The sequence below is a fragment of the Cydia splendana genome, chromosome 14 (assembly GCF_910591565.1).
Source record: "Cydia splendana chromosome 14, ilCydSple1.2, whole genome shotgun sequence".
Taxonomy (NCBI): Eukaryota; Metazoa; Arthropoda; class Insecta; order Lepidoptera; family Tortricidae; genus Cydia; species Cydia splendana.
This window is the reverse complement of record NC_085973.1, coordinates 2,302,092-2,329,489: the sequence shown is the minus strand read 5'-3', so window position 1 is coordinate 2,329,489 and position 27,398 is coordinate 2,302,092. Positions and strand designations below refer to the sequence as shown.

The window sequence follows — 27,398 nt, the reverse complement described above, 5'->3', positions numbered from 1 at the left end:
CTATATAAATTATAAACTGGCGGCCTTGATGGTCACTTTTTCATGACATTTATTTCAGTTTACAGTTAATCTTGTGTGATGAATCAAAGTCCTTCGTACAGTCAATTACCTTTATTTTACTCTTAAGTTCTTACTTCAACACTTTCGACATTCTTAACTTAACAAGCAGTAAGCCTTCCTGCTCAATGTTACCGGTTCAAGCGCCAAAGCGAGAATGAATCGTCCATCCCATGGTAAGTTACATTTATACTTTTTCATCATTTGAATTGGCGGGTAGGAGAGAAGGGTAATTTTCGCGACTACCGACAGATTAATTAACAAATATTCGGGTAAACACAAATCACATTTCTAATCACTACCCACTGAATGCCATAAGTTTAACATAACTCACACAAAATAATTATAATTTATTCTTGAAATCTTATGAAATACCACACTTGGATAATCATATTAACCTCTGTATTAAACGTGCAATAAGGAAAACATTTTACCTCCCAATAATACTAGCTTCAGTAGCTTTAAGAGCGGTGCCATTTTTTTCACTCAAAACCATCCGTGCGTGATACCATGTGTAAATTATTGTAAACTTTTGTATACTTAACTACTTCTGGAGTCCAATTCAGACTTACCAATTTGTTATAGTTATGAACTGGTTTTGATACGACCTTGACGATCGTATCGGTAATAGGCGCGCACTTCGGTGGTATTCCACCTGTCTAATTGGCTACTTTCCTACTAGTCAAATCAGCTTCTTTTTTAGAACTGTCAAAACGATTTGCTAATATGGAATTTATATGAAAAGGTGTGTAGTGACGTCACAGTCAACTCACCTACTTTTTATACTTCCATCCGATTTATTAAATAGAAATAGTGTTTAAAAATAACTGCTGTCTATGTTTTTCTAATAATGATCTGGTGCTTTATTTCGTGCACGGTGTGAAATAATTTATTTTAAGTAGAGGAATGTACCCAATTTCTTTGTCCAATGTCATTGTGTCTCACTCTCTCATTAAGCAAAATGTGAGACGCAATACACATCGGACAAATAAATTGGATAGGTGGAGGATAGATGGAATACCACCCTCACGGCTTTCATTTCATTTTGTATGCACCAATCAGCGAGAGCGACCTTCAAGGGCTTCAAGGTCGTATCCAAACCACATCAAGACTATACCAAATTGTTTAATCAAAATTGGGCTCCTGTAACTGTATGTCTGTATAGGTGCATAGGTGTTGTAGCCATGGTTTCTAGGAGTGAACGAGAGATTGCTCGCATCCGGGAAACACGTAATGTACGCAAAAACCTGTGTCCCTCGATATATGTGATGTAATACCACAGCTGAGAAACTACCTCATTGGATTTAGTCCGGTTTAATTAAGATATTTTCCTACAACGAAAAGGGACTGATACATAATCGAGTTTAAAATATTTATAAAAAAACTGAATGCTTATATTCATAAAAACTTCAATGACGTCAGTCATTAGGAAGAATTGGGCCGATAGTCTCTAGCGGCCCAAAAATAAGGAAAAATTTAATAAATACCTAGACTATAATATTTTACACAACGAAGGCCGCAAAAATATCTGACACAATCTTATTTATAAAGCCATAAGAGCGTGTCACATATTTTTGCGGCCTTCGCAGAGTAACATATTTGCTGGTGACTGTACAGATTGTATAATCCTATAAAAACTGTAATTTGACTACTCAGAATCCTTCATCACTTCATAATGACGTTGAAATTTGCCGAGGTCTGAATTTATTAGTGACAAACACGACAGTTAATTGCTTTGACCCTAATTAACCCCATGAAAACAGTTTAATTCACGATGATCCGTCAGCATCAGGAGTTATTGCGCGAACTATTGAATTCAACTGCAATGTTCTGCCGCCAGAGTGCAGCACTAAGCTAGCTAGGAAACCATAGACTAACTTATACATACTGTGCCTTAAACTGTTTTTGGCAAGTTTTCACAGACAATTAAATATGACATTGATGCATCAAGGCGGTTTGTTAACAAGGGCCTACCGGAAAACGCGAAAATCGAAATTCAGTTATCTGCCTCTTTATCGCTCTAATATGCAAGAGTGATAGAGAGGTTAGATAACTACATTTCGATTTTCTTGTTTGATCAAAAGCATAGGATATATCAGCAAATCTTAGTCAATTTGTGCTGCAGTTGTCATCTGAATGTCATCTAGGGTTAGCCGGTCGGTTTTTATCATCTGTCATCATGGCTGTCACGTTCTAACAATTTAAGTATGTAAGTGCGAAAGTGACGCATGACATGACATGTGACAAAAATGCGACCATGATACCGCCGATTAATCACTAATATCACTAATTATATCCCAGCAAAAAGCAATCGCGTGTTATATCTGTTGACGTCAATGGTTCTCGCTTATAGGTACTATGTCATAACAAATCTTCACAGGAATCCAGGCTAACCGTAACACAACTTAACAAGTGTTACGTAAAGTTAACTAGTGGGGTTTGTGCCGTAACTCATAATATGTGGGGTTGAGATGAATGAGGTGAACTGCTATTACTCGTATTAGGCTGGGCTACACTGAGATATATATTATAAGATTTAGAAATACGTGACAGTGTAGCACCGGACGGACACGCCTTACGGTACGAAAGTCGTTTCTATATGTACCTATACTCTGTATCTTTAGGTATTTAAATAAAAGTAAACAAAATCTACCCTCAAATGGCTCCTAAATATAGGTTAAAGCCAGGTCGTTCTGTAACTGATCCAGGCGGTTTTGTATTTGGTTTGTTAACCAATAAATGTTATAACTACCCGAAAATTTACAAATTGTTTGTTTACTTTTATTTAAATACCTAAAGATACAAACTATAATTATGTGCGTATGACATGTCTGTATCAATGTTCCTTGGGGCATTCAGTTGAAAATATTTTCAAGTCAATAAATATTTTCAATCATAATAACGTGTTTCAAGTTCAGAGTGTTCAAACTCAATTCAATTTACCTACTTATTGCATGTTCATTATAATAATATACAGTTGTTAAATACAACATAAATTTTAAAGTGGAAAAATTACTGTCTTGAACTCACGGCATCTGGATCGATACTCCAGCGCTCTGCCATCTGAGCCACCAAGACCATCCATAGCCAGCAAATCTTTCCACCATATTATAGGTCAAGGGGACCCTCACCCAAGACAGTAATTTTTCCACTTTTAAATTTATTTTAAGCTTAATAGCATCGTTCGCAGGCGTTTCTGCTTGTTAAAAATTAAAATACAACATAGTCGGTAAGCACATGATGCCCTGGTGGGGCACATCAATTGCAGAAAATGTTGTTATTTCCTAAAATTGACAAGCATTCAATGCATGACGCATGACACAACACACAATACGGCGGTATTTTGAATCACGAGATGACTTTGTACGCACGTCGAATAGCTGCCCTGGCCACGGCCACCCAAGTAAAAAAAGGCATTATGGTTGTCTTTATGTAATTTTCCGCGCTGCGTTCTCTAAAGTGTTCAGTGTTAGTTACTTTATAAATGTGTTATTACTTAGAAATAGCTTTAAGAAGAATAAACGGCTAGTAAAAGGTATATAATAGAAAGAGAAATGAACATTGGCATACTACCTCTAGTTATGAGATTAAGATATTACAATTTCGAATAGGCCCCTAGGGAGAGCGTTGCACATTGCACCATCTCGGCCAGGATAAGGCAGTGGCTAAGTAGCTAGTGGTAATTGCATGATTGCGCGGCCTGTGCGATTAGCTATGTCGATTCTCACGGCTCAAGCTTATACGGAGTCTTACAGGTTGTTCCGTACCATGGTACCTATTTTTGTTGATTATCCATAAGTTCCTATGGTAACCTCCTGTGCCCATCATCAGATCAGCTCGATGGTACCATAATATTGAATTGCCACCTAACTTACATATGTATGTGAAGTTTCAATTCAACTCACTCGAATTATGGGAAGTGGCAATTTAGCTTACAACTCTTACAAGATTTGACCCGAACATACATACATACAAACATTGCAATTTCATTAAAAGTTTGTAAAGTCGAAAGGGAAACTATCGTATTCGTACTGCGGGATACACGACCATCTTAGGCCAGTAATTGTTGACGTTGCACAATTATGCGGTTCGCCATTATTAGATTACCTACTGCTGATTATCCATGTCTCATTCTCACGGTGTGATGATATGTGGTTTCTGATATTGCTTGTGATTTCCATTTGTTCATATCATCAAGATTTTATAAGGTAAACTTATGAAAATAATTAGCACGGTGTATAAAACAACAATCTTCACTGATCAACCTATTGGCCTTTATGTATTTGCAATGGGTGTAATGTGTTATAGGGTTTATGAAAATTGTAATGCGGAGATTAGTAAACTAAATTATTGTCGTCCCCACACAGTTATGGTCCATTTTCTCACAGATTAGTATTAACACTAATCTATGTTTGCCACTAAACACTAGTCAAGACTAATACGTGTTAAATGACAATTCGTATTGCAAAAATTCACCATCTTCACTTTTTAAACGCTTGCTAGAATGAAACCAGACCGCCTAGCATGATTTGCGCATTCTCGTGCGACTCGATACCTAGGTACTTGAATTCGCGCTAAATATATATGAAGTCGCGCGTGAGAACGCAGTCATACTAGGCGATCAGAATCAACGTTACTGGGGCCAAATTCGACATGTACAACTGTCAGATTTAGCATCCACGTCAAATCAACAGTTAATTTTATTGCATGTTGATTCTATCAAATGTTGATTCGATAATATCATTTGGTACAACCAAAACTCAACTCTGAACTCGGTGTGATTCGGTTTGTTTTGGTTGTCACCTAACTATGGATTGCTAATGTCAAATTTTAACATTGTACGTATTTGAAAACTTATTATGTTTCCCAAATCAACACGATACGTCAAACATTGTCAAATACCCCTCCTGGTTCCCTCATTAGAGCAAAGACCAATATTTACTTCCACATTATTGTCAGGCCCGGTCACACGCAATCCCTCCTGTACACACATACGGCAAACACCACTAATACCGCTAATTCGTACTGATATCGTAATTCTAACATCCACAGTTAACTAGCAATGTAAACCTTATTACAAATACATACGGTACATCTATGGTCAAATGTTGTTGGTACACATAAGTAATGAAGTGGAACTTCTGTTGTAAACGAGCCATGTTTGTAAATATTTGTAAATTTGTGCTTGTAATCCGAAATAAAGACCTAACGAGTTCTGAATAAATACAAAAATGAGGCTTACGCAAGTGAAAAAATACGTATTTTTGGTTAAGTTACTCAAATAAGGTTCAACAGCCAGATATTCTAAGTAAATGATAAATTTATCATTAAGTGTAATTTACTTACATACAACTAAAAACATTTTGATTTTGAACTAATTATGCAGCATATCTAAATTTTTTGGCCGTTACGACCATAATACAACATACCTATAGGTTTATCTATTATAATATTTATGGTATGTATGGTATGTAATAATGCCTAGCTCTCTTGTCATAATACCAATAAAAATTTAAAAGATCAAAATGAAATCAAAACCATAACACATTTTTAGATCTTCGGCGATATCATGGTCGCATTTTTATTACTTGTCATGTCATGCGTCACTTTCGCACTTACATACTTGTTAGTGACAAGCATGATGACAAATTATAAAAAACGACCATTTTAGTCCTACTGCATAGATATTCAGAAAGGAACTCTGTCTATCCTAAAGTAATTAGAGCTCGATATCCATGCTTCACTGTTGTGTGAAATCGCCGAAAGCGCTTTCTAAAATTCACACTGCCTAACCAATCTGTGCTCATTTTAAAATTAGCAACGCATTAGTAAAGGGGGGGGTGATTTTTGAATTTCGGACGCTCGATTTCGTGTGGCTCCTTCAATAATAATATATCCCCACTACTAAGCATTTAAATTCTACTAATAAAACTGAAAACGAGTCAATACCACTATAGATTCCCAATTTCTATCGCTCGTATTTCAAAAATAGTATTTCCCCGTTTTCCACAGATTTTCGAGTGACGAAGTCGAGCGCTCGAAATTCAAAAATCGGCTCTCTCTGCTCTCATATCTGACAATAAATTATTGACTGAGATTATAGGTATACAATGTCATAATTATTTATCTAATTGCTACAGAGTCATCATTCATCATCATCATTTCAGCCTATATACGTCCCACTGCTGGGCACAGGCCTCCTCTCATGCGCGAGAGGGCTTGGGCTATAGTCCCCACGCTAGCCCAATGCGGATTGGAGACTTCACATACACCTTTGAATTTCTTCGCAGATGTATGCAGGTTTCCTCACGATGTTTTCCTTCACCGAAAAGCTAGTGTTAAATATCAAATGATATTTCGTACATAAGTTCCGAAAAACTCATTGGTACGAGCCAGGATTTGAACCCGCGACCTCCGGATTGAAAGTCTGACGTCATATCCACTCGGCTACCACCGCTCATCATCATCATCATCATCATCATCGCTACAGAGTCAACATGAGGTTATTAAATGAGTACCTATTTATAACAGACTTGTTCCTTTGTTTTGTATTTATATGGTAACAATTTTTTTTAAACGTACTTTTGAAGGTATATTCGTCATCATCAAAGCATCAGCGTCTAGAGGGTCTGCTACGATAAACGAATATCAAAATTGCTTCTCTATCGCTATTGCATAAATAGAGCGCTAAGTATACTTTGCGTTAATTTTGCAGATCACCATTCTGTGCTGCTAAACTGTATTTTACCCGTCATCATGGCTTGTTTGCTTACCTGTTCTTATCATGACCTTGAGATGCATCACGGCGTATAATTACTGTTCATAATTATAAAGTAAATCACCCGTCATTTCACTGCTCTAATAGGAGTGGCAGTGTTCATCGGATGGCACTGTAATATTTGATATTGTCTTCACTATGATGATTCCGTGCAAGTCTTTACATTCACATAAATGTTTTATGGTCAGTGATTTATTAATTAGGTATATCAAGAAATACATGTAATATAAACAAAAAAAAAATATATACTAAAATTAAAAACTATATAAAGCTACAACTACAACTAAAATAATCTATAAACTAAAATAACTTATAAATAAAAAACTGGTTCCAGTTCCGTGCCTTTGGGCAGGGTGCCAAGAAGGCTGGCGGCATTGCCGCGCTGGACGGCAATACTAATACGTTGCGCAAGGTAGGAGCCAGCCTTCTTGTCACCCGTCGCCTCTACGAGGCGCTTCGCCAGTTCGGCGAATATGCCGTGGGCGCCAGGACCCCAATAAATGTCCTTGCGACCCAGTCGAAAATGTTTTAACACGACTAATACCTACTGGTTTTACACTACATTAAAAATAAAAATAAACTAACTTATCTATATAAAATAAAACTAAAAACTAATAGTACTAAGTACTAAATAAAATTAAAATACATCTAACAAATTGGGCCCCTTTGGCATAGTGCCGAGGACGCTGGCAGCATTTCCCCGCTGTATTGCGATGCTAATACGTTGAGCGAGAAACCTGCCAGCTCTTCGGTCACCAGTGAAGTCGATTAGTCTTTTTGATAGCTCTTTAAAAAGTTGTAGAGCATTAGGAATTTAGGACCCCACGGGCCAAGGGTCTCAACCCCAAATGGCATAAAAATATACTGTTTTAATTTATATATGTAAATGAAAAAGTATTTTTTATCATTCATGTAATTCACGTTACATATAAGTATATGCATTATTAGGCATCCGATCATGATGGATTATATAGGTATACAAACACGTTTCTTTAGAATAGGAGCATGTACTAAACAGCAACACTCTTCACTGTCCATAGGTGGACCTTATGCCTTATGTAATAAGGTTTACGAGCTGTCAGTTAACAGTGTGGGTGATGGTTCACTCTGCACCAAAAGCGTATATAATAGTTTAACAAGAGAAGATAGGTAGAGTCAGACCAAGAAAAGTCTGCAGCGGATTTGATAGCCCACACGTGCACTGGCACGTGTTATTTTAAACGTCAAACTTCTATGCAATTATGACGTATAAATAACACTTACACTGCGTGGGCTATCAAATCCGCTGCAGACTTTTCTTGGTCCGACTTTATGTATATTTTTGTAAAATTAGGTTTTAAAGGTATTTGCCATTTTTAAAATAACCTCGCTTTCGAAGCTACCCCAATGTACCATATATGACTAAGGTTTGCACTGTATTACCTCCCTAGGAATGTTTAAGTGTACTATCACGTCATTCGACTTTCACGGCGTTAACCCGATGAAAACATTTGTTTTCTCTAACCTGACTCATAAGACAAATATTTTGTACAAAGGTTAAAAACAGAACAAAGGACGACGGTTTATTTTTTACCTTATAAATTAAAATTATTTCATAATAAACAATGTAATCATACATCTACCTTTACCTTATTTTTATCCATTTAGGTTCATTATTATATAAAATCCTAGGACCTACGCTAGGGCATCTCCAATTGAAATCCACCAAATGACGAAGGTTATACTTAAACAACGTTTTATTACCTAAACTCCCAAATTAGGAGTAATGTGTATTTAACAAACGAAAATAGATTTAGTGACCGATTACTTGCCACGGAGAAAGTGAAATTGTAAGCAAATGGACTGTTTAAATAAATGATGGGGGGCAGAGTTCATGAATGAGTTATATGTATTGCTATAGAACCCCTATCCTGCATCAGCAGTTGGAAATTAGAAGTTATTACCTGAGAATTATGGTAGAAAATTGAATGTGATTTCCAATGGCTGTTACGGCTCTAATAAGTGTAGCTAAACGAAGTCATAGATCAATATTTATTTGGTTGGTGGCGTTTTATATTATTGTAGTAAAAGTTTCTTTCTATTTGATTGATGAATGTGATACGCGTAACCTTTCATATGTGTTTTGGTCAAAAATCGTGCTCGGCTGGCATAGAGCAGACAAAGAATCATTCTCGAAAAAAAAATTCAAAAAGATGCCTACAAATTCAGTTAGGATTCTTATAATACGATACGACAGCCAAGAGGTTAAAGGTCGGGTGACGGGTACGTTTATAAAATAAAATGTAACTCTATTCCGACTATTCCGTATAACATCAGTGTAACTTGAACATCTTTTACACATTACCACGTCTGCTATATGCAAATTGAGATGATTAAATCATTGAAATACTCGTATTGTATTAAAAGATAATGGCAATTTAAGAAAGCCTAGCCTTTCAAAGATAGCTTTTACACAAGTGTGAATAGGTTCTAATTTTTGTGTCCATATTCGCTAGCACCATGGACAAAACTGTAAGTTCATGTTAAACATACCTATTATTTGTATGTCTTTCCCATCACGGAACAATGGTGTTCCGGACCTTTGGGAGGCGTGCGCGGAGCCGAAGCCAACACGTAGAGCCCCTTTTGACACTTTAATGAAATGTAAGGGGTACACCGAGCGGAGGCTGCCCTTGCCCGTGTCATGGGACGCACGCAGAGGCAGCACCCGCCAGGGTGTAAGAACTATTGAGAGTTGATGGAATCTAAAATGAACTAAGTTGATGGAATCTAAAATGAACTAATACCTATTATTATTATTATTTGTTAGCCTGTTGTGTCCCACTGCTGGGCAAAGGCCTCCCTCTCTTTCTTCCACGCGTCTCGTTCTATGGCAATAATAGGCCAATCTTTCCGAAAGACGTCAAGATCGTGCCGCCACCTCCTTCGAGGTCTGCCGTGACGCCGCACTATGTTTGGTGTCCACTCGGTAGTCGTTTGGCATACGGCAGATGTATCCGGCCCAGCCCCATAAAAAAAGGTAAAAAATGTACATAACGTTGGGCCTTCTTTGGCGCAAGTACCTTATCTCTGTATATAAATTTAGTGAATCCTTGAAGAAATATGAGCTATTGTTAGTATATCTTTAGACATTTACGACAAGGTGTTGCAACACTTGCAACTGCAATCTTACACGTGACATCTGGCGTTATTTTCACACGTGTGTGCATTATTTCAACAAATTGGCCAACAGGTGCTGACTTATCAAAAATAATTATGTTTGATTGCACTCAAATCTAAAAATATCTTAGAAACTAAGGTAGGTATTATTTTATGGATTTATGGGACAATCTCACGAATCGGCCTAGGCCCACAGTAGGCTCAAAAAGGCGTGTATTGTACCCACAATAGTACCCACTAGGCAACCATATATGTGTAATAGACACCTTGATATAGATTAATATTTATATTACTTAAATACCGACTAATTATTATTACTAGTAATATACGGCGCGTTGACGGCGATTTAGGCCAATATTTTTACCTGTTATGGTTAAGTAGGGGAGACCGAGGTGAGTTGTGACAGAGGAGAGTTGTGACATTGTCGATTTTTTGGAATCTATTAACTAAAAACTAGGTCGCAATAGCGCGCGTTTGTTAGTTCAAGTTGCGAACTCACCTCGGTCTCCCCTACGTATTTAGTATTAAGTTTTATTATGTTGGTTTTGTTTATTTAATCTAGTAATATTACATTACACGTTACACCCGTCTGGACCCGGCTTAAAATAATATGATATGCCAAATCCTGCAACCCGATGAGGTATTTTAATTAAGTATTTTAGATACCTACTTTAAAAGTAGCTCCAGGATTTGGTTTGGGGTTTGTTTTTTTAAGATCCAATAATAAAGGATGACTCACGTTAGACCGGGCCGTGTCCGGGCCGGAGCTAACGGCGCATTGTTTTCTATGGAAAGCGTCACGTGATCACCTGTCATGTCATAGAAAAGTAAGCGCCGGAACCCCCGGCCCGGACACGGCCCGGTCTAACGTGAGTCATTCACAAGTCACAAGTCAGTCACTTAATGCAGCTGCGTTGACCTCCGAACGTCACCTTTAGTCTAGTACAAAGGAATGAACTTATAAATACATATACGTGTAGCTCTATAATTATACAGAAAAAGAACAACTTTTTTAAACCAAAATAAGAGCCACTTATCTTCAGACTTTCTCCGCGTATAAACTAAGTAATGGCGGCTGACTAATATTGCAATAACCATCTAATTCTACAAGACACATCAGATCTTTACCATTTACCTTATAGAACAGCAATCATGTATATTACAATTTGTGGTCTTTGCGGTACCTATTACATACTTATTCTTATTTACTTTAGTATCATTGACAGCTGTGTAAAGGGGCTCACTGATTAACAGTCCGCCGGACGGTATCGGCCTATCAGTTAGAACAAAATTTGACAGTTCCGAACAACTGACAGGCCAGCGGACTGTTAATCAGTGGGACCCTTTAGGCTGACTTGACTTCGTAAATTAATTTTATTTATAATTCATTCAAAATAATGAAATGCAGGGGCGGTATTCTGTTTTTGAAATATATTAACAAGGTTTTTTTTTTTATTTTGAGCTCCACTAACATGGATACCGTCCAGAAGCGGTATCACCGTCGCATTTTTATCATGTCATGCCAGTCACTTTCGCACTTACATATTTGTTAGAACGTGACAGGCATGGTGACAAATGATAAAGAGCCGACCATCTTAGCCCCACAGGGTAGAAATTAAAAGATTGTTTTTTTTTTATTTTCAGACAGAAGGTGGTCGACTCGATAGAGATCCCGATCCTCACAAGATGCTGCTTCTGTTTTCCACTACGGAAAGGACTGATCGCCTTCGCATATGGAAACCTAGTAAGAGCCATTATCAATGTTATACAATACAATACAAATACTCTTTACTTATTAAAACAATATAAAAGAAAACAGAAACACAAGCAGATAAACAACAGAGGTGGCAGCATGTTTCCATTTTTATCGCTTGTCACTATGCCCGTCACTTTCACACTTACTTGTTAGAACGTGACAGGCAGGGTGACATTGGTGACAGGCGACAAAATTGCGAGTTTAGGTTGTTATCATTGTTTATACCCAACACTTCAGCTCCATATGATTGATGGTATATTTTTCTTGCATGCATCACTTAAAAACAGGGGCGTATTTACCCTAGGGCCATCCGGGCCATGGCCCGGGGCGCCAATCCGCCAAGGGCGGCATATGGGCCGAATGGCGCCCCTGGCGAATTGCATTTTGTTTTTCTTCCTTGACTTCTGGGGCGGCCAAACGTATTGGCCCGGGGCGCGAAATCTCAAAATACGCCCCTGCTTAAAAACCACTCATGCTAGTACGGCCCAGGTCCGGGCCGAGACGTCCGAGACTTCATTTTCTGTAAACATCCTGGTGATCCATGGTGATCTCGTGATGCTTTCTGTTTACCAGTCGCTTTTCGGTGAAGGAAAACATCGTGAGGAAACCGGACTAATCCCGATAAGACCTAGTTTACCCTCTGGGTCGGAGGGTCAGACGGCAGTCGCTTTCGTAAAAACGAATGCCTACGTCAGTTCTTGGGATTAGTTGCCAAGCGGACGCCAGGCTCCACTGAGCCGTAGCAAAAAGCCGGGACAACGCGAGGAAGATGATGATGATATCAACCTACATGAGAGGGTGTTTCAAATATAGACCTTATTTTGTTTGTGTTAGGGTCGATAATCAAAGTCGACTATAATCTAAACATCTACTTATTAATCACAAACTAGCTTTAAACAAGTCTCGGTATAGTTGTTTGTAAACAACATCGAGATCATTCTAGAGCGGGTAACACCCGAATTACAAGAATACCACCGAAAACATAATTGTAAAACATAGGCCAAGTTCTATGACAAAAAGTAGTGATCGCGAAAAGGATATCAATCAAGTCCATATCACTGTGAAAATGACGGATGCTTTATCACAGAGTGATAAACACAGGCAATGTCACTGACCTTACCTATAAGTATGTTGTGAACTGTATAGACGGTACAGTGAAACCTCGATAACTCGAACCTCGTTAACACGAAATTAAATGCCATTTCCTTCCCTTCAAAGCCCAAAACTTCAATAACTCGAAATGTTTAAACTCATTAACACGAAATCAATTTGTTTATCCAGTAGATAGGTACCATTTTTACCTCTATAACTCGAAATAATAGACTAATTGTTTTGTCACCTCTATATCTCGAAGTCAATTACTAAAAAAAAACCTCTATAACTCGAAAAAAGCAAAAGATAAGACTGCACTTTACGTGTTTGTACCTTTTACTTAATAGGAATTTTCCTCTCTAATACGATTTTTTCATGCGTTTTACAGACTCACAGAGGTAACTCGAAACCTCTTTAAGACGAACAAAAACCTATACGACCCTCCCTAAGTTACCCTCTATAAGACGAAACCTCATTATCACGACCTTTTTGGCGTTTCCCCCTTGAGATTCGTGCTATCGAGGTTCCACTGTATATAAGTAAACAACTTTTACTTGGCATCGGAAAGTGATGAAACCGCGAGTGTGGCGCAAACCTTGCTTAACTTAACTTAAGGGACTTTGCACACATCCGATAAATACTTAGTAAAGTATGTTATTTTAAACACGGGGCTTCATTAGGTATAATTTTTGCAAGTTATGCACTAGTGGTTAAATGGATATTTTGTTTTAATTAACACGTGTAGGATTAATAACCGGCCAAGTGCGAGTCGGACTCGCGCACGATGGGTTCCGTACCATTACGCAAAAAAATCATGTTTTTAGTATTTGTTGTTATAGCGACAACAGATTAAATACATCATCTGAGTAAATTTCAACTGCCTAGCTATCACGGTTCAATGAGATACAGCCTGGTGACAGACAGACTGACAGACGGACAGCGAAATCTTAGTAATACGGAACCCTAATAACAAATCAAGAATTAAGTAAACACTTATTAGCAGAATAGAATATCTGCTTTCGGATAAAAATACAGTTTTCGTTTTTATAATTTCCGTTTCAACATGTCGCAAACCGCAAACCCCATTTTAACTTAAAAACTTAGGTATATGTATTTTTTAAAGTTGATAATTAATAAACAATTCATGCAGAAAGTAAGATACAAAGTTACAATACCTTTGCTGACAAGAGGATAATAGGTATTTACGTAAATTGGATATATGTATTATTACAAAATATATACCCAACATGACCGGTTATACTCGTTATGGTGCCAACAAATCAGTAATATGTACAGGCACCTGCAATATTATGTTACTCTTCGAATACGGCCTCAAAAATATGTGACACGCTCTTATGGCTCTACAAATAAGATCGTGTCAGATATTATTGCGGCCTTCGTTGTGTAACATATTATTGCAGGTGACTGTACCTACAAGACACATCAAATATAGCTTCTATCCGACAAAGAGCAAGCGGCCACCCGTATTTCTAGCGAGGACCGATTGACTCACACAAATCATATAAAAAAAAACTCGTTATGATGCATCTAATTTCCAAACATCTTAGAATGATCTGTGCAATCTTAGCTACAAAACACGCAATTTAAACTAAACCTGTTTGCTCGACTCAAATGTATTCATTAATTAATTATTTCTTATGCTGTAAAGTCTAAATATACGGATGTAGTGCATAATTATTTACCATCGTATTTTCACGGAAACGTACGAACGTGTCTTGCTATTTCTGTCAGTCTCGGTACAAAAAGTACTGAGGTTGACTGAAGAAGCGTATACGAACGTTTCCGACAAAATACGATGGAAAACAATTAAGCACTACATCTGTATTCTGTCTCTAAACAGCTTTCTTCGTTATCAAGTAGACTCTTCATTGTTAGATTATGCTTAAACATTTCAGATCGAATGCACTATAAATAAATGCAGTTTCTTGACTCAAGATAGATCGGGCCGTGACCGGGCCGGAGCTTCCGGCGCATCGTTTTCTATGGAAAGCATCACGTTATCACCTGTCATGTCATAGAAAAGTAAGCTCCGGAAGCTTCGGCTCGGACACGGCCCGGTCTAACGCGAGTCATCCTTAAATATGACTTTTGATTGCACCTGTCTCATGTCTCATATTCTCGTTTTCAGATCCTGACACTAGTAGTGACAGGTTTCCTGTCGTTCTACATATCTTACCTAAGGAATGAGGGCATCACAGACCCGTCGGAGTTTCCCCGTCTCATAGCAGACACTACAGCGCTGGTGATGGAGACCGTCATGACTGTGGCGTTCATCGTTGCGTTACATAAGGTACGTATTACTGTCTTCTTCATTTCCCTACCCTTCTTCTTCTTCTTCATGTTAGGGGCTATATAAGGCTCACGAGTACGCATTAGGCAAGGGCACACTGTGAGGATGTGCAAGGGCGTCTCCTCTGCCTCCATACAGAGTTTGCACCGCCCTATGTCACGTTTGCCCATTGTGTACATGTGCTTATTTAGGCCGCAATGCCCAGTAAGCATCACTCTTACCAATTTGCGCAGTTGGTTCCTAGACAGCGCTAAGCTTCCGTACCCTTATCCCACGTTATGTGGGGTCGGCACAACATGTTTTTCTCTTCCATTCTCTTCTGTCTTTCGTCACCTCAGCACTCACTCCTTTCTTTCTCATATCCTCTTTCACTTCCATCCATCGTTTCAGACACGTTCGTATTACTGTCTATTGTCACTTTAAGTATTTTTATTTTTTAAGTTCACGACCACAGACTATGGTATCCACAAAATCATTGGACTAGATTGGTTTAATTGAGATGAAATGAAAATCTCACAACGGTGCACTGTGGGAGGCACAGAAAGCTGGTTGACTATGTACATTTTAAATATGGTACATGCATAATTATTATCCATCGTTTTTTCACGGTAACGTACGAACGTGTCTTGCTATTTCAGTCAGTCTCGGTACAAAAAAAGTACCTACTGAGGTTGACTGAAGTGGCATGGCAAATACGAACGTTTCCGAGAAAATGCGACAGTAAGCAATTATGCACTACTTCTGTACCTACTGCCTGGCTTATTGATCGTGGTTTATTCCCTAACCTTCCTTAATTAATAAAGCATTTATAATAAACTAGGTATGGTAAAGACAAAAGACAATGACCGGAACTTGCAACGCCGCGTTGAATGGTCCCATTCTTAGGAACAGTTGTGGAGTCAAATTTTCAAATGATCCGTTATCAACTAACGTACCTATTTCCTGATTAACAACTGTCCTGTCCTTGTCCTCATATTATTATGCGTTTTTACTTTAGGTACTCATAATAATGATTTATTACTAACTTCCTTTATAATAATAACTAGTGACCCGCCCCGGCTTCGCACGGGTTTCACAAAACCTTAACAAATTATACACCTAAACCTTCCTCAAGATACACTCTATTTATAGGTGGAAACCGCATTGAAAATCCGTTCAGCAGTTTTTGAGTTTATTGCTAACATACATAGTATACACACAAACAGACAGACGCGGCGGGGGACTTTGTTTTATAAGGTGTAGGTGATTTTTTTTCCACTCATCATTTCTTTGTGTCAAGGCCATCAAGGCGTTACATATAGACCTTCGTTCAAAGCGCGTATCTTCCACGCTCAGCTGCCAAGTGTAATGTTATCCAATTGTTGTCAGATCAAGTTACTGCAATGAATACGATTTATATTATGTACTTATGGTGTTGTTTGAATACCTTGAGCTTATATGCCTTTCGCGAAACTCATATGATGTCTCTTTATTAGCATAAGTTCTAATTCAATGAGAAATTGCATAGCAAAATTGGCGAATAAAAATCTGGATTCGTGGCCCTTTAATGAAATGAAAATATTTTTTGTCGGGCAACTATTGGCCCATAGATACTTAAATACCTTAAAACTAACAGGATGACTCATGCAGAACGGTCTGGGTCCGGACCGACGCGGCCGACAATTCAGTTTTCTATAGAGAACATCACCTGACACCAATCTCCCGTCATAGAAAACGAAGTGTCCCGGAGCAGACCCGGACCGTTTTACCCTGAGTCATCCTTAAAGGAATGCGATGCGAATGAAAAACTCAATCAGACGGATCCAAGAGAGACGTGAAAGTAATGGACATGCATGACCCGTTCATTTAACTCCATGCTTTAATATACTAACTGTTTTGGCTCAGCGATCCAAAGAGAATCTTGGTCTCCGAAACGAGAGCGTCCCGATCCTGCGCAACTTCCTCTCAGTTACTGACGCGAAGCTGAAGCAGATCCGCCGTCACACTCTCTTCCAAGCGATACCTGGGCCGACCCTCCGGCTACCAGTCGGTCGTTCCCAGAAAACCCTCTTGACAGCCCGATCCTCTCCCATTCTGAGTAGGTGACCGAACCAGCGAAGTCTGTGCGCTTTCGTTTCGTTCGTTGTGTTTTAATATGATGTCTGTACTTTACAGAAACACGTGGTGCTGATGAAGGTGTACCTGTACTTCGAGATAGTGTTCTCCATCATCGGCTTCGCGTACAGTCTGGCGTTCATGACCAAGGAGACGGCCAGCGAGCTGTTCCTCATACTCTTCCAGCTCAGTAAGTATCTTCTTCGGTCTCAATTCTGAAGATCTATCTCTCAACATTTCTCGTGGCTTCATGTAGCTTTCTCCATCTAACTCGGTCAGCTCTGCTATCTTTATGGCATACTCTTCCAGCTCAGTAAGTATCTTCTTGGGCGGTATCAATTCTGAAAGTCTATCTCAAAGTTTCTCATGCTTTTCCCATCTAACTCTGTCAGCTGTCTTTCGGGCGGTTTCAACAGTGCCAGTGATCATTATTGGTCACACTAACGGCTGCGGGATCGGCTGTTACTTTTACAGCATCTGTCATCCCGGGATAATTTTCCTTTTTGATCGGCATCGATTGACATTTTGACTAGGCACCCAGGGGCGTAGCAAGGTCATTGGTGTCAGACAGGAATAATCTTCATACTTCCTTAATTTATTATTAATATATTTTCCGGTTAACGACTGTCCCTTTGACTACGCCCCCCGATGAACCGATAAATCGAAGGACTCCGCTTCTTATAAGAATTTCTAGATTTGTTCTGGTAAGAAATTCAATGGACAGACTCTTATAATAATATTGTATCAGATCAGGCAGATACCTAATAATACAGGGTGGGCAAATAAGAGGTACGTATACACTTTGTTTTTAAATTTTAACTATATTAAGTGCAAAAGTTAGTAAATAATTTTTCATAAATATATTATTCAGGGTTAACAATAATATAAGGAAGGTAATTTCTGCAAAACATTTACCTCTAGCAGCAAGCAAATTTTAATCAAATGTTTGTGTTGATCAAAACACGTTGTTTGCTCGATTAATTTCGAGAAACAGTAACAGTGATTGGCACCTAAATTTCCCAAATTTTGCAGCTCCTGACTTGTTTCTGTGGGGCATCTAAAATGACGATAACGCCGAAAATGTGCGAAAATATGCTGAAAATTGCGATGAAAACGGCTCACATTTGCCTGCTGTTAAAAGTGGACTTTTCTTAGACTGATGTTCCGTATATATTTGCCAACTCTGAATAAAAAAAAATACTTCATAATTTTTGGACTTAATAGTTATAGTAAAAAATTAAAAACTAAATGTATACTTCTTATGTGCTCACCCTGTAGTTTATCGGCCTAGTTTTCAGGTCGTTTGCCTTTAAATATCTAGGTATCATATTATGCCTAACATAGAATTTTCTTATTTTCCAGTGCTCCAGATCTACCTAGTAATCCTAATTTGGAGCTCAATCGTCAAGATGGAGCGAGACGGCACCGTCAAATACACGAGAGAAAGAGATCCCGTCTAACCTGCGTCAGTCTTGGCTTTCGACATGCTACATCTCTTTCTTTCCCCGTGATAAAGTAAAGGACGCTAAGCACGCGCTCTCTCTATCTCTCTCTCTCTCGCCGATAATGCCGGCGGTCAATGCCACTGTGCAAGCGGGACAACAATATAATTATGCGTGACCAATAGAGATAGGAAATTCTCTATGGCATCAAGGCCTTTTATTTTTTTACCGATTTAAAAAAAAGGAGGAGGTTATTGCATTGACGTTTTCTTTTAAACAAAAAACAATAATTAATTAATTAATAATAATATAAAAAAATAAAAACACTTTTTACCTTTGCCTCTTCGTAGTCGTGTCCGATATTCGATATCGGATCGGAGAATGTGAAAACGCTATGGTAAATTAAAACAATAAAATTATAGTCTGTCAAGCCTTTTCCGTCAGTGGAAAAAAGCGGCAATTTTAAAAAATGTAAGCGTGAATGGATAAAGAGCAGAAAATTTGGATTTCGCGCCTTTTTCTACTGAAAAACTTATTTGTAAATATAGGGGATGATTTTGACTTCGATTGCTGCGTCTTTTTCATTGTTATGAGGAAAGAAAGGGATGTAATGATAATACTTTTAGTGAGTCCAGCCAAGTTTAGTGTTATTAATGTTATTATTGAGCATTTGATTACCACTTCCTGTGAAACTACGAATAATAATAGGTATATGATTACGAAACAAAAATATAAAAAGATGAAAGTTGGTATACAAATAAACATTATAAAATAATTAAAATTTTATCAAATGATAGAAAAATAAATGGTTAAGTGTAATTCTATGGAACTTGCTAACTATGTAAACAAACCGCCATATTGGAATTGTCTCTGAATGATGAATTTACTAGTGACTTTTGTTTACATAGTTAGCAAGTTCCATAGAATGACACTTTAGGAATGTATATTTTTAATTAATCTTTCACAGGTAATTTAAAAATAATGTGATGAATGTGCCTTTTCTGTACAACGAGTAAATGTGTATATTTTGACGGAACTGTCAAACTGTTAAATAAATGTTGTACTTATATTACAATTATTATGGAATATTTAATGTTTAAACACTTCAATGTTTAAACATATAGAGCATATAATCATATGAAAAGTGCCTTAACATTAAAATAAACTATACGTTTAAGTACCTACCTACGCCTACATAAATAGCTAGATCGAAATAGAAAATTGATCTAGTACAGGGTATTTAATTGCACAAACGGGTCTACCGCGATATAATTTCATTGTTTGCAAAATGGGTACTTGCAGAAAATCCCACGCACGACTAGGAAAAAAGAAAGACATCCGGAGGTTAGTAGGCAACCAGCCTTTTTGCCGTATGTGAAAGGGATAACGGACGAAGTTGGATCAGTACTGAAGAAATTCTCCATTAAGACTGTATACACGCCGTTATCTAAAGTAGCAAGTCTTTTACGCAGCCCAAAGGATGTCATTCCGTACCAGAGTCCGGGTGTCTACAAGATAGAATGCAGTTGTGGAAGTGCGTACATTGGCCAAACTAAGCGCAGCGTTCAAGAGAGGGTGAAGGAACACATAGCAGCTGTTAAAAATCGCCATGTAAACAAATCCGCAATAGCTGAGCACTTGCTGACAACAGGAACGAATCACTGGATTGAGCTACATAAACCCAAAGTCCTCTCCAACGAGCGACACTATTATCCGCGGATCGTGAGAGAGGCGATTGAAATTAAAAAACACCCTAAAAATTTCAACCGAGAGGACGGGTACAAATTATCGTCTACTTGGGGACCAGTGATTCAAATGTTGAAACCAGCGGATATATCTTCGGACCAGTGTACGGATACTGTGAGTGTTGCGTGTCGTGCCGTGGACAATAAACATTAAACTTTACGGGTAGCTGCAATTTCTCTGTCTACCCCAAACATTTTTATAAACTAATTTCGGGTAGTTTAGTGGTGTTTCATTAATATCTCTGTTGACATTTGTTGCGACCATGGTATAATAATATACTCCGCCTGGTACTCTATTCCGAGATTCGCGTATGACCTAACTGACACGGGCCTACGTCATCATGCTGTTTACAGGTTCTCAAACTTTAAAATGTGGGAGAATTTTAACCAACGGTGAAAATTATTTTAACGGCATTAATTTTAAGTTATTTATGTAGAAACATAGTATAATAAAACAAATCTAATGTATTAAATTAAACTTTATTTATCTATACAAGACAAACGTTTAAAAAACTAATGCACAGTTACACATTAATTACCAAGCTTACGACGTGAAAAGTTTGGAAAACACTGCGACTGCTGACACTGAGCGAGAAGGAAATAACAATTAACACGCGTTCGACAAGGATGACGGTCAGGGCATGAAGTTATCTAGATCCGAATTGTCAAATGTGACAGCGCTATCCTGTGTTGCCAGTAATGTAAACAGAATTACCCGAACGTCTGAAATTTCTTTCGTGAATCGGAAGATATTGCTAACGAGTAATTAAAAATGACGTGTTATTGTAAAATTTAAGATAAAATACATTATAAATGAAAATTATAAAATTATAAAGAAATATTTTAACTTATTAACCATAGCTATAATGTACCCATGTAACATGTTATGTTGAAATAAAGTGGCAATGTTATTGTGACGTAGGCCCGTGTCACTCTGGGAATAGAAGACCATGTTTTATTAGACCATGGTTGCGACGTCAGTCTTTCCGTGACCACAGCTGGTGCAACTCAGCTGAAACGTCGGAATTAAAGGTAAAAACAATGAAATTATATCGCGGTAGACCCGTTTGTGCAATTAAATATGTGTACAAAACGCGAGAGTTTAAAGAACTAGTACAGGGTGTTCAGGGGCAGATTTCAATTTCAGAAATTGATAATAAAACCAGACAAGTGCGAGTCGGACTCGCCCACCGAGAGTTGCGTACTTTTTAGTATTTATTTGTTGTTATAGCGGCAATATCTATCTATCCCGTATATAGCTATCCCGGTTCATGAGATACAGCCTGGTGACAGTCAGACAGACGGACAGTGGAGTTATACATAGTAATAGGGTCCCGTTTTGACCCTTAGGGTACGGAACCCTAAAAAACTAAACTATTTTAATGTAAAGAAGATAAGCGGATTAAATTCTTTGATTCATATTTTTGAAATATCGATCTTTGCTGCGTACGGTACGTATCTACTTCTCCAACCTTTTTACACATCCGAAATTAGTGTTGAGTGTCACCCTGTATACATTTAGGTACCTTCCTAAGCGATATAGATAGCTAGATCTTAGAAAATCTAGATATATGATGAATTGTTACGTATTTACAGAAAATCAAGATGCCTAGATTTTATATGCAATAAACTTGTTTTACAAGTAAGTAAAGATATAGAAATGTATATTTTGTATAAAGATTGATATTTTTGATACCTATAAAAAATAGGTACTTAAGTATGGATTTATCAACGTTTATGTTTTGAACAAAACATAAAAAAATGTTTTAAATATAAATATATACATTTTAAGATAGATGACAGTATAATATTATGCTTATGTTGTAAGTTTTATGCCAAAAAAAGATGTTAATATCACAATAAAACAATCAAGATTAAGATTTTTTTTATTTAAAATCACATTTTTTGTCAAAATATAGATATAAAACTTATAACCTTTTATATCACAACGTGTGTTTAAGGGCCATAGATGGACTGCAACTCGACTGTAACTGATATGGGAACTGCACGCCGACGTTGCAGTTGGCGTGCAGTTCCCATACAAATTGCAGTCGGATTGCAGTCCGTCTGTATCGGCCCTAAATCTGGCGAATGTGCTAAAAGCGCGGGATTCGCAATTCTTATTGCGAAAGTTGCGTCCAGGGGCCCATTTCTCGAACGATATTAGTCTAATATTATTAGTGCGTTGTCATGGCAACCCATAAGGTTTGACAGTTCGTTGACTAATAATATTAGTCTAATACCATCTGAGAAATAGGCCCCAGGGGCCCATTTAGACTAATATCCTTCGAGAAATGGGCCCCTGATTGTTCCACTGCTAGTTAAAATTAAATTATATAAACGTAATAATATATCATAAACCTTCTATGATGCAAAAACCGCAAACTACAGCCAGCATAAAGATAAACTGTTATTTAAATTACATGTTATGTTATTATTACATTGTTATCGACAAATGGTCAAATGCCGCAATAGCGGTCAACATATCATAGAGAGCTTAAAATACGTACCTATGTATATAAAGCAGTGTTTGTAACTATACATAATTAGGCATTAAAACACTCGTGTGATATTTTATGAAACTCTCTTCGAACTCGTTTTATAAACCCACACTCGTATTTTAATGCCCTTCATTATGTAGCAGTTAGCAGTCATATAATAGTTATTTACAGTACATCTGGTGCTACATGCTATAATAAGCACATTACGTAACTACGTCGAAAACTTAAAGAGCCATATGTACTGTAAAACGTACGATACACGTGCGAATAGGTAATTCGCACTTGCATCGTAAATTATTATTACATTATACATGGCAGTTGATCATGTAACGCACCACGAGTCCGACTTACGCGTACTCATGCCAAATGTCTTTGTTGATGAGACTCTTTAGTCTTTCGTCTCGCTCTTCCTCCAGCTGCTTGTAGTAACTGGATACTAGCATCAGCATGTAGCAATGGATGACTGTAAAATAAATGAATGGCTGTAAATAATAACAAACCTATACATAACAGAGATATGGATAGAGAGAGATAGTTTTACTTTACGGATTTCAGGATGACTCACGTTAGAACGGCCCGGGTCCGAGCCGAGGCATCCAATCAGCTCCGTAGTACCATAATTATTACATTGTCATTCAACTTACATTATGTATAATGAAGTTTCAGCTCAATCTAATAATGAGAAGTGGGTCTAATTTAGCTTGCAAGATTTGACCCAAACATACGTAGAAGTGACCCCACCACCATGTGGGATAGATAGCTATAGAGGAAGAGAGAGATACATAGGGTGATTGATACAGTTATTTGCCCCTCCATAGTAAGTGGCCCCTCCATAGTAATTGGCCAGTCCATAGTAATTGGCCACTCCATAGTAAGACAGAAAGAAACAAGGCAATAGAAGTCTTATTGTTAAATGGCCAGTTACTATGGAGGAGCCAATAACTACAGCAGTTCAGTTACTCGTACATAAATTGCAAGTTAAATAAAAGTTAAAAAAAACTCACGCAAGCTAACTTAATGACGTAGACCGTGAAGCTGGTGTCGAAGAAGTTGTTGACCATGAAGAAGATGAACAGCAGCATGTAGCACATCACTTGTATCATGGTTCGTGATGGGACAGTTAAAACAAAATGCAGTATACCGTCTGATCCAGGCCCCCATCGCCACACGCATTCCTGAATCGCTGCCAAAAGTCTCTCCTTAGGTATGTTTATACCTTATGGCTTGGTCGACCCACAGACTGAGAAAACTCACACAAGCTAATGAGCTCGATGACGTAGACCGTGAGGCTGTTGTCAGAGAAGTTGTTCACCATGAAGAAGATGAACAGCAGCATGTAGCACATCACTTGGATGGAGGTCCAGATCACCCACGGCCGCATGAGGCGGGCGTCTTCCTGCAGACACAGAAGTTTTGTAAGTAGGTGGGGTAAATTATTTATGCGGGTGCCACGGCGTAAGCCATCTGGGGCTGCCGGGAGCGTCATGGTAGAATGTTTGCAATAGCAGGATCCCCAAACGGCATATTGTGGGAAACGCCGGTGTGGGTTTAGTAGGTAGGCTCCTCCCCCTCTCTTTCAATGGAAAGAGCCGGGACGTGAGTCCCACCATAAAGGCTCCATAAAACCGGCCAAGAGCATGTCGGACTATGCTCAGTTGCTCAACAGTGTAGGGTTCCGTGTACCCTTCTGTCACAATAGGCTGAACGGGGGTACGTATATGCAAAAGGGAGTACCTTCGCAGTAAATAAGCAAAATCATGGTGGTTGGATACGTGGGATTATAAGCCCGAGAAACTTTAATTTTGATTCTCACCCTCAGCGTTCCAATCAGCATGACGGTGGATAGGAACAGCGTGACAGCATGAACGATGGCGACGGTCACCACCAGGCCAGTGCCCATTGATGAGCTGTTGAGATTGGTCTCGTGCGCCCACCCGCCGAGTATGGCCAGGCATTGTGCTAGGGCCAAGACTGAGTAGAGCTGAAACGGAGTAGATTAAACTTAATCACGTCAAAGGTTTTTTATAGATGGCGATGAGATTTGGCTTAAATAAAAAAAAACAACGGGTTGCACTCCGGGAGTGCCGACAGAAGTGAAAACTCAATGACTAGTCCAAAATGTCTGCAGCACTATGTATAATTGACCCATCCTCCTTTCTATTGAAAAACTTTAGTTCTGAAATTGCTGGTCAGTGAGCTTGTTTAAAATTCGAAATTCAAATTAGTAGCGTTAATTGTTTAAAATTCGAATAGAAATTGTAAAGTTACCTTGCAGACCTCGCATCTAAATATATTTGGTCATGATATTTTGAGTTTTATTCACCAGTACTAGAGTTCGCTTTTATTAGCGATTTCATCAAGATGTAGCTTTATTGAATTATATTTGAGTTATATAAAGTTAGAATGTAACTGTGAGATCCTCGTATTTCAACCCGTACAAGATTAGAACCTTTTTCATGTAATGTCATTGAGTTTTTCTTTATTGATTTAAATGCCATCTAAATGAGTGGCCATCTAAACCTTACGGTCACGTGATCGCTTTACGCTGTCTCGAGTTTATAATTTTTTCCCCACCTCAAAAAGTGCCTAGCGCCGCTAAAGAAGTTTTCACTTCAAAAAAACATTTGTCACTATTCAGATTGACAGGCAAAGCCTATGCTGACGTCTTCTGTAAAATACTTCGAACAGCCCTTCTAGATTGATAGATGGTTAGAGTTAGACCAAGCTAGAGTCAGTCCATGAAAAGTCTGCAGCGGATTTGATAGCCCACGCAGTGCACGTGTTATTTTAAACGTCAAACTTCTATGAAATTATGACAAGTGTTATTTTATTGACGTTTAAAACTTATAAATATGAAATTACGATGATTAATAAAATATAACCTTTGCTCGATCCGTGCTTACAAAATCGGTGCCAAATTAGGCTGGTCTTACTCTAAGATTTTTTACCATAAAAACAAAACAAAATTGATAATCAAGACGCCGTCCTGGTTGTATGATTAATAATGATAAAGTGGTACCAATAGGGAAAGTAAACATCTTTCATTAAATTCTCAAAACGCCTGCAATTAATTATTAGCAACATAATTTACCGGACACATTTATCAGGTAAAATTAATATGCTCATAAATTATAAGTCATAATCTTTGCGAATACTTTCACAATCTACTTTAAATTTAGATTTAAAGATAATTATTATTACGTATAAAATTAAACAAAACATCCAGTACCTAGTGGAAAATAACAAGATTGTATGACTGAAGATATAATTATAATGTTAATAACTGAATATTCAATCTATAGAAACTAATGAATAATTATTAAACTTACTATGACGATTAGCGCTGAAAAGATGCTCCCAATCTTGAGTGAAAAGCAGCCGAAGCTGGTTTGTCTCGGGATGTTCTCCATCGAAAACGGGAACTCTGCAATCCAAAACCGTTTACAATTTCACAATTCACATTCTTCAATAACTGGCATGTAATAACAATGTCAACGTTTCTTTATCGTTGCATGAAAGATAGAAGTGTTTTAATTAACTGTTTTGCATTAAATGTTGCCAATGAGGCAATATAAACAGTGATTACTGAATAATTAATGTTAATTAATGTTATTCTGTAGTTCTGTTGCCCCGCTTGGTACGAAAAAGAATGATAATATATTTTTTCACTGGTAACACTTGTAAAAGAAAGTCTTTGACACGATGACATACACAATTCATGTTTTCCTGAAAGTGGGACGTCAAGTTTCAGGATTTTAGATTATTCATTTCATAATAAATAATGTTTCAGGTTTTAGTATGAATCATCAGAATGGCGCGTTGTAGATTTTACACGAAAGCAAAGTAAACAAGTGACGAGTTTTTAAAGGTAAACACCCACGTTACACGTAAGACAATATGCTACGTTTGCATCAATATATGTATTGTTATATTGATTGAAAATGTTCAAACAAAACAATGATACGTTAAGAGCAACTCTCATATCACCAGCTTATCATTGTCGTAAAAAAATCTCTAGAGTGTTATAGAAGTGTTATAAACATGTTACTTACGTTTGTACATTGTGCCACTTGTACTATTCTTAGAGGATTATTTTTAGTATACTTCGCGACGATGCGCGCGCGACGGCACGTTCAACCGAATGCTATAATCACGTCGATACGCTATCAGTCGATATAAGGGATTATTACTGATAACAGATATACGAAATTTGATTATAGATTAGAGGTATAAAGGTGATTAGTATTTTTTTTTGTGTAGTGGAAATCAGAATTGCGTCCGGTAGGTGACAGTTTATAATGTTTTGATAAAGCTAAGACACAAAGGTGACGGCCGCTTCCCCATACAAACGTAGTCCCCATTTTCCTCACTGGATTATAGAAAATATTTTTGTGCAATTTGATGCACGTAAGTATATTAAATTAACCATAACTATGCCCCTTCGTTTGTTTTTCTTTTGTTTA

General features: G+C 37.9%; 2 protein-coding genes across 2 annotated transcripts in view; one reads left to right on the top strand and one right to left on the bottom strand.

The window, feature by feature from the left end:
* LOC134797067 (uncharacterized) overlaps positions 1-18,816 on the top strand; it is a 32,411-nt gene extending 13,595 nt beyond the window's left edge. The window contains exons 2-5 of the mRNA XM_063769287.1: positions 11,639-11,738; positions 14,992-15,153; positions 17,308-17,437; positions 18,610-18,816. Coding sequence (XP_063625357.1) covers positions 11,639-11,738; positions 14,992-15,153; positions 17,308-17,437; positions 18,610-18,707 — 490 coding nt within the window. The 3' untranslated portion in view covers positions 18,708-18,816. The remainder of the gene's footprint in view (positions 1-11,638; positions 11,739-14,991; positions 15,154-17,307; positions 17,438-18,609) is intronic.
* Positions 18,817-22,557: 3,741 nt separating this feature from the next.
* On the bottom strand, positions 22,558-27,173 carry LOC134797066 (uncharacterized). The gene is made up of 5 exons (XM_063769286.1): positions 26,988-27,173; positions 26,265-26,359; positions 24,749-24,916; positions 24,190-24,331; positions 22,558-23,398 (listed from the first exon to the last, which is right to left on the bottom strand). The coding sequence occupies exons 1-5, from the start codon at positions 26,995-26,997 to the stop codon at positions 23,283-23,285; spliced, it is 531 nt and encodes a 176-aa protein (XP_063625356.1). The 5' UTR covers positions 26,998-27,173; the 3' UTR covers positions 22,558-23,282.
* Positions 27,174-27,398: the final 225 nt, after the last annotated feature.